Source organism: Cicer arietinum, chromosome 6 (assembly GCF_000331145.2).
Source record: "Cicer arietinum cultivar CDC Frontier isolate Library 1 chromosome 6, Cicar.CDCFrontier_v2.0, whole genome shotgun sequence".
In the NCBI taxonomy this organism is placed as follows: Eukaryota; Viridiplantae; Streptophyta; class Magnoliopsida; order Fabales; family Fabaceae; genus Cicer; species Cicer arietinum.
Genome location: NC_021165.2, coordinates 24,645,859 through 24,654,886, shown reverse-complemented (window position 1 = coordinate 24,654,886; position 9,028 = coordinate 24,645,859). Strand labels below are relative to the sequence as shown.

The 9,028-nt window shown below is 26.0% G+C and overlaps 1 protein-coding gene across 1 annotated transcript; it reads right to left on the bottom strand.

The window, feature by feature from the left end:
- Window positions 1-6,532: 6,532 nt before the first annotated feature.
- Window positions 6,533-7,628, bottom strand: LOC101490906 (ethylene-responsive transcription factor ERF084). The gene has a single exon (XM_004515489.4). The coding sequence runs from the start codon at window positions 7,566-7,568 to the stop codon at window positions 6,975-6,977; it is 594 nt and encodes a 197-aa protein (XP_004515546.1). The 5' UTR covers window positions 7,569-7,628; the 3' UTR covers window positions 6,533-6,974.
- Window positions 7,629-9,028: the final 1,400 nt, after the last annotated feature.

Here is a 9,028-nt window from a genome sequence, read left to right as displayed (position 1 = left end):
TTTAATTTAATTATTTGTTCCACCGTAAATACACTATGTGTGACCTTTACAAATTTATATAGTATAAAAAATTATAAACAATGATTTGCATCTAGCAATACATCATTACAATCCAAATCATGAAAAAACTGGTGATACAATTTAAACCTTACCGTAACCATTATTTACTATGCAGGAATTGTCCTTCGTCTAAATATCTAATTAAACACTAATCACAAAGTTTTAGATTAATTTGGTGTTTCATTCACATTCCTAAAATATATTATACCTAGACCATCTTAAATAGTACGCATACAAATATTATGTTAAGCCACTTAACAAACTTACGCTAATTAATATCACCAACGCAAATAAAGTTTTTGATCCATTTATCAACATCATTAATGGAAGAAGAGAGATAATAAATGCAATGAGTCAACTAGACGATGCATGAGTGCTAAAATCGGAATAGAAGGTATGATAAAAAAATAAAAAACAATATAAAAAAATTAACAGGAGCGTGTGTATGAGAAATAATCGGGTGCAAAAAGCAACGCTTTCAGAAAGTTAGCTGGGCTCGTACAGTCAAAACCTTAGGCCCGGAGCTTGTTGACCTTTTTTAGATATAAACCCAAATCCAGTTACACCCTTGACTATGTTCGGAGTGTGTGATTGCAAAGACACCTATTTATTTGGACCCCAATAAAAAAAAATTACAAATAAAAATATAATTTTTTTTTACTCAAATAAATATTAAGAAATTACATATTTTTTCTAATTTATATTAAGAAATATTTTATAGCTTCATTATTTTAAAATAGAAAAATAAATCTTCTCTTACATTCCCTTCCAAAATTTAACTCTCAAACATATCCTAAAACACAAAACCACAAAAATAAATGTTTTAATTCTTGTTTTTATTTTAACTCGTTACCATCAACGCATGTCTGGCACCAATCATCTTATCACCATTTTAACCACCTCAACTAGGACTGTGCAAAAAATCTGATTATGTGGCCCAAATTCTAAACTGGATCTAAATCTATTTTAAATATCCGGTTAAAATCACATGATTATAATACAGTTTATTTATGAACCGGTCGGATACCCACTTATGTTTTATATTTGAATTTAGTTTTTATCCGATATTTATCTATTCAACTCCCAAAAATCCTAAATCTCAAAAATTCTAAAACAATTCCGATTTTGCCATCACTCCACCGACCTACCACATTTCGTCATCATTTTCCAACAATTTATTATTAACTTTATTGAGATATTACTAACTTCATTTAATCAATTACTTATTACTAGAGTTATCAAAAAAGCCATAAACTCCAAAGTCTCCTTTAAATTTTTTTTTTATAAGCCTCTAATACTAATCCAATTTTTTTAAAGCTCTGACTCATTATTTTATTATTTTTTGTAGGCTTAAGAGAGGGGCTCATAGGCCCTCAATATTTTATTAATTTTGAGATTTATTTTTTGAAAAACTTTTCAAATTTTTTTTTTTTTGAAAAAAATTAAAAAAAAAATTTCTTAGAAAAATTTTAAATCGAAAAATTTTTAAAATAATTTATCAAAAAAATCAATTTTTTTTCTCGAATTAAAAAAATTGTAAATTTTTTTTTATCGAGAAAACTCAACAAAAATTTTAAGAAAAAAACAATAAAAACCGATTTTAAAATTGAATTTTTCGAAACCGGTTATTTAACCATAACCAATTTTACAATTAGTTTTATAACCGATTTTAAACCAAATAATGGATTTGGTTATAAATCTAAATTCATATATTGGTTTTTAAATGGATATGGTTTGATTTTAAAAAAAAACCAACCATGCACAACCCTAACCTCAACCACCACTTAGACATTGGTTGTCCCTTTGACAGCTATCAATCACCACTCTGACCATTCCGACCATGATAAGCCCACAAGTGTACGTTATAATCGTGTGATAAAAATTATTGTTCTCGCAAAAACTTTGTTATAAGTATCAAACACTTTTTACTATGATGATTAGGTAAAACTACATTTGTTGATAAAATAATTTTTTTTTTTGTAAAAACTTGCTATAAGAATAAAACCTTGAAAATGTAGTTTTTCACAACGATAGGCACAATAAAATTAATCTTCACTAAGTTATGGGCGTTAAACGCTTAACAATTAGATGAACAATTAATGTAATATGTGAAAGAGAAAAATGTATTTTAAACTAATATCCAATCTATTTTCATGATTGAGGTATCTTAATTCGATTTTCAAAAAAACCAAATTGATTTTCATGATTTAATTCTCTTGTCCATTATTGTGGGTTAGATATCAAATTCCACTTTTTAGTACATCATTTGATATCTAAGTAACATCACGATTCTTACTAAGATTGGATTGAAAAAGCAACACCCATGACAAAAAGAAAACATTAGAAGTTGTTAGGGATTCATCATTGGAAACCCTACAATCTCAAGACAAGGGAGATCTACTCACATATGATCATAATAGAATCAAAGCAAAAATATAAAGACATTGAAAATATATAAATACATAAAAACAAAATAAAATAGGAAAACTTAATATTATTAAAACTAGAAATTTGCTAACAGAATAACAAGATCAAATGCAAGACTAATAAATAGTTTGTGAGTAGGAATTTGCCTTCAACTGAGTATTTTCGCTCCCTTTTGTATCCCTAGGGGCCGTCATGGGGTTTAATTAAAAAAAACATCAATTTCACATAAGAAAAATAATTCACCTATAGAAGTTGAGGGGATTACGACCAAAATGGCCATTAAAACTAGGCAATAATCTGTGCTTTTTTGGAATGAAAAATGTTCATTTTTTCCTCACTAAACCATTGCAACAACAATAATGAATATTACATGTAGGCCATAACTTTTGCTAAAAGTCACTTTCCTTTCATCTTCTTGAACAAAGTGGACCGCGTCTACACCATTTAACTCTCGGTCTTTTATCTTTGCACCAAAAAATTTCATGTATTCCTTCACTTTTCTAATAATCAAAACAAAAAGGTTGTGAAATAAACTAAAATAAATTAAAAACATCATATTAACCTATCAGAAAAAGTAATGAAGACAAATAAATTCTAACTTATCAAACCACCACTCTAACCACCGCTAAATATCAATTTTACATTCACCGACTACCAATGTGGTCCTGTTAACCACCACCTACTATCACCTTGACCACCGCAACTCATCACTACGATCACCACTTTGACCAACACTACCGTCAACTACCACTTTTAGTACCAATCAATTTATTTTTTAAAAATATATATTTTTCTAAAACCATTTAATTAATTTTTCAAACTTTATTATATATTTCCATTTTTTATTGTCAATATTTCATATGTCAATAATTATTTTTTTAGATTTAAAAATAAAACTAAAAACTAACTTAAATCTCATATATGAAATTCAAATTTACAAACAATAACTGATTTTAGTTTTTTAATATATCAAAGCATAAAATAAATAACCATCACAAACGGCACATGAGTAAAAAGAAGGCTTTAATAAATATAAGATAAAGGTGGGACCCTTTCCTTTAACATTAGGGCAAGATTACTCAATACACACTTAATTTCCTTTTTGATAAACAATCTTCACTAATCATCTCAACTGATCTAGTCTATTAAGTAAATTCTAAAATTAGATTTAAAAAAAAAAAAATATATTCATGTTTAAAAGAAATGAAGATTGAATATACATGCTTTTTAATAAATATCATTAAATTATATTCTATGTTATTTTTAATCATATCACATTATTATTTTTTAGTTAAAAATTTAATAAATAAACAAAAATTATTAAATTTCAAAGATAATGATAAATTTTATAAATAAATAAAAAATAAAAAATAGAACTATAATTAAACCAACAACAAATAGAACTATTGAAAAATCTTCACTATTAACATTACAGTAGTATTATTTTTATGAGATTAAAATATTTATCATTATTAACAAAAAAATTATTTATTATATAAAATTCTAATTTATTAATTTAATTACTAATAATATAAAATTAATTTCTTTTTTATTTATTATCCAAGTACTAATTTCGTTGCAGTGACCTTCATCTCCCTTTAAACTACCTGAGTGCCTGTCAAAAACTAATAATCTTCCTTTGATCTGACCTTGAGAAGTTTTTGTCATACTGCAACTGCCACTGCCAAAACTCAAGTCCAAGAATAGAAGTCACAGTAATGTACAATTTTATATGCGACAAAATGGCAGTGACTCATTTTAAAAATCTCTACCAAAGATCTCATCTAATCAATCACTATGATGATCGAATTAGAATGAAAATACAATTTTAAAAATCTCTAGATAAATTATACATTTAAATAAGTTTAATTTATCCAATTAGTGTTTTTAATGTTAACCCGATGAATTTTTGTTTATATTGGTTGTTGCAAATTTTAAAACTGTTGTTTTTAATTTATGTCGTTGATTTATTAGATCATTTGAGGTGATTTTATTAGACCATTAAAGATGTCACATACTAAAAGAAATAGTTTTTAAATTTGTAAAAACTGAAACAAACTAAAACATATTTAAATCGGATTTCAACTTAAATTATAATATAAATTAACAAAAATATAATTTTTAATAGAAGAAAATATAATATTTTTGATATAAAAATATAATATTTTTAAAGATTAAATAGATTTTTAGTTTCTATAAAATATTAAAATTTAATTTTTAGTCATTATAAAAAATTATATTTTTTTAATCTCTATAAAATTATCATATACATATTTAGTCTCTACCAAACTATCATCGTATAATTTTAAACTAATTGTTTCTTTAATGTTTAGAACAATATTAAAAGTTATGTCATAAAAATTTAGAATTTTATCTTAATTACAATTTTGATTCATTTATCTTAACTCATTCACAAAATTAATTTTTTATTTTAAAACTACATTTAAAATAATTTTATAAGAACTAAAAACTATTATTATTTTTAAAAGGACTACAATCAAAAATTTATATTTCATAGAAATTAAAAATTCATTTAACTTTTTTCGAAAGCCTTCTTTGAACCAAGCAAGATATATACATATAGGTCATGGACCAACATATCATTACAAGAAAAACACTTATTAATGGCTATAAAAAAATTCTCACTTATTGATGACTATAAGAAACTCTCACAGTTTTTATCATACTTCATTTTTATCTAAACTTTTTTTTATCATTCCTCTCTTTTTTATCTTCAATCTCTCTTTATTATTTTATCTACAATTTTTTTTTTATATTTTATTAATAACTTTTGCATTTGAATATTTTTTTCAAAAAGATTGTTTACATTTTTTAAATAAGTTTAAACTATTGTTTCTATTTTAAATTATTTTTTCAAATTTGTGACGATTCAAACTTTTACAAAATCTTTCTTAAATTTAAAAAATATTAATTGATCATATTCTAAACCGCCACGAACATCGTGATCAACGCAAATGGTTTTTTGCCACCACAAACATATGATATGCGGTTGCTTTTACAACTTTTGAAAAGATTTTTGCTAGCTTTTTTTAGTGATAGATCTTATTGGAATAGTTACAAAATGATGTAAATGTTTCTATACAACACAAAATCTACGTCACTTAAACAAGGCTAAATCTCAGTCGCCGTTCTTAATTAAGCTTAAGTGATAGACAAGACTAATTAAGCTTCAATATAAATCCCCAGTTGCGCGAATCTCAAAGCATAATATATTGAGGTTGTTTGGTCCATACCTCCTAAGACTAGTTCAAGAATATTATTGACGACTCTTTTAGGTGCCAAAGTTAGATATAAGATAACTAGATAACTCAATACAAAGTGATACAGCAAAGATTACTCATGAATAATAATAAAAGTTGATTGAGAATCGGATTTGACAAACGGTACAAATAAAGTTACTACAGTAAATTTAGTATCTATGCCAACATATACTCTACTTTTCTATATATACTACTAAGAAATTATGTTATTTAAATATCATAATACAAACACTACATGCTGACATTTTTATAGAAAAATATTATTAAATTAGATTAACTAATCAATTTTTGACATTTTTATAGATACAGATTAATAAATTAGATTCTATTAATTTTTAAGATCAAATCAAGAGCTTCTACTTTAAATATCTCCTAATTATTAAAAAAATACACAAATCAAAGAAGATTGTATTCAACATCCAAATTTTAATATAAAAAAATCATTTCTCAAAACTATGTTTGCTTCCAATGCCATAAGAGAGGAAGGAATAGCCTAGTGTTAATAGTAGAAATATGGGAAAAAAAATTTTTTTTTTTTTTTTTTTAAATAAGAGATTAAAAGTGTAAATATTTATCAATTTTCTCGATGACTAATTTCTAGAGAAACAATATTTTTTCATCACAAAGCTTAAATAAGAGATCAAGCATAATTCTATTATAACAAATGTAACATGGGGAAGTAGATTCAAGAGGTTTGATCCAACCATTACCAAATCTTCTACCTCTAAACAAACTAACAACAAAATTTCACTATTATATTCCTCATTAAAGAAATTAAGCCCTTCTTTCATTCATTAAAGTACATTTATATATATAGACATCAACATTAATTCAGATATTACTTCATAATACACAAATTAACACCCATAATAAATAACACCACCTAAGACTAAAAAACCCCAAAATAAAGAAGAGCTTCCTATCTAATACTAGAATTTGACTTTTAATTATATTTGTTTATCTCTGATTTTTCGATAAAACTTACAAAATTATGATAACCCACCACCGTGATTTTATAAAAACTATAATATATTTGTCAATATCAAGATGAGCCACGTGATTTTCACTAAAAATATATTTATTGAAAATTTTGATGACTCACCGTGATTATAACAAATTCACTTTAATATTTAGCTTCTATAAAATCACACTGAATCATCGTAATGTTGTTGATTCACTGCAAAACCAAACAAACACTTGTTGAAGTTACATAACCATTCCAGTAGTAGTTGTACCACCAAAACCAACATTCCCATTATTATCTCTTTCTCTTCGAACTTCAGGAACACCACTGAACAATTGTTCCACAGAAGTAACAACACAACATTTCCTACCACCGTTAAATTTATTTCTGTTCTTAACAACAGTATCAGAAGAAGATGAAGACGAAGCTGAAGTCGGTGATAACGGTATTGGAAAAACCGACGGAATCTTAAAATTAGTTCGAGCTTTAGAACCTCTCAATCGCCTAGCTGCTGCGTCGTAAGCACGCGCGGCTTCTTCGGCAGTGTCGAATGTTCCTAGCCAGTGACGACACCGACCGATTCGGTCACGTATTTCAGCTGACCATCTTCCCCACGGTCTCTTTCTCACACCTCTGTAGGCTTTGTTTGTTGTTTGTGTTTTGTTTTCTGTGTTTGAAACGGAGATGGTTGGTGTCGTTTTGGTAGTGTGGTGGGGTCCATAGAGGACGTGTTCTCCGACAACCGCGGCGATTCCTTCGAGAGTTGTTTGGTTGTGGTTTGGAAGATTTAAGGTGGTGGTAGTTGTGGGGTCGTATGAGAACATTTCAATGTTCATTGTGGTTGTGTTTTTGTTTTTGTTTTCTTCAATGAAAAAAGATCGTGGTTGGGTCTCTTCAGAGCAAAAGGTTGTTATATATATACAACATTTTCAGTTGAAGAAATAATAGTCGCAATAAATTTTAAGATGTCAAGAGTTTAAATTTATTAACGAAATGTTTTGGAATGATTTTCTTTTATACATCATTTATTTTATAAATAATGTGCTGTGAACAATTAGATGTTTTAGAGTTTGATTGATTCAACAATCAATTATTTCAATTATTTAAAATCATGTCTTTTTTCATATTTATTTGTTTTTTAATGATAGTTTTAATCTTACAAACTCAATATTTTTTTTAAAATTATTAAATAAGTTACATCAATAACCTTTTATTATTATATTTTAATATTTATTTATTTTAATATAATTTTTCAATGTGAAAAAGAGATCAAGATATGTGTTTGTAAAAATACTTATCTTTATAAGCGATCAAGAAAGGTAATTAAGGATGTTATTGTAAACATTTTCGTGCATGTATGACTTACAATATAAAAGTAATTTTTTATGTAGTAATTATACTTTAAAAAATAAAAATATTTTTCAAGTAATAATTGAATAGTTGTATTTTATTTGAGAAATATGTAGATTTTGCTGTCAATATCGATAAGACCGTAATCCCTCATATTTACATGTTTGTCTTTTCTAGGCTGGCTCTGTTGTACGTAGGGTTACACCTTTTATAAGGTTTAAAGTACTCTAGGGTAGGCCTTATTTTTATTTAATTTTTCAAAGAAAAAAGCTACAGTGCAATGCTATTGATGGGAGTTGAAAGATTTAGATCTTTCTCAGTACTGTTCCCTCTAATGCTTTTGTTTAGGGATTTTTCCCCATATATCATGTCTTGAACAAAAATATTACAAAATACCTTATTTGAAATTAATACGACATATTTTTTTTTCTTTCATTTTTAAACATTGGAAGGGATTACAATCATGTGAATTGTGTTTTTTTTAAGAGATTGTTTTTATAGAATACAATTATTTAGATATATTTTTTTAATAAATGAAATATACATTAAATTAATACATAAAATATAATAAAAAAATTAAATTGTATTAATAAAGTTTATATTAAAGAGAAAAAATACATCAAATTTTAATTAATCATGTCTATATAAATACCTCTTAGTCTCACATTTAAGAAGTCGTCGAAGTTGTCTAACTTAGATGATCTGAATTTCAATAAAGTTATTTATAGCGACATAGAAGAATACCGAAAAATAACTGATCGTATTATAGTTGAGGAAGTTATTTAATTTATTCACACTTATTTACATTTTTTTGAATTTTCTTTTAATAATTCTTATATATACTTAAACATATATTTTACATATTAGTTTTATTGGAGACTGTACCTCAGATTCCAACATGATGTTCTTGAAGAAAAGATTGATACATGAATTGCATGTACCTATC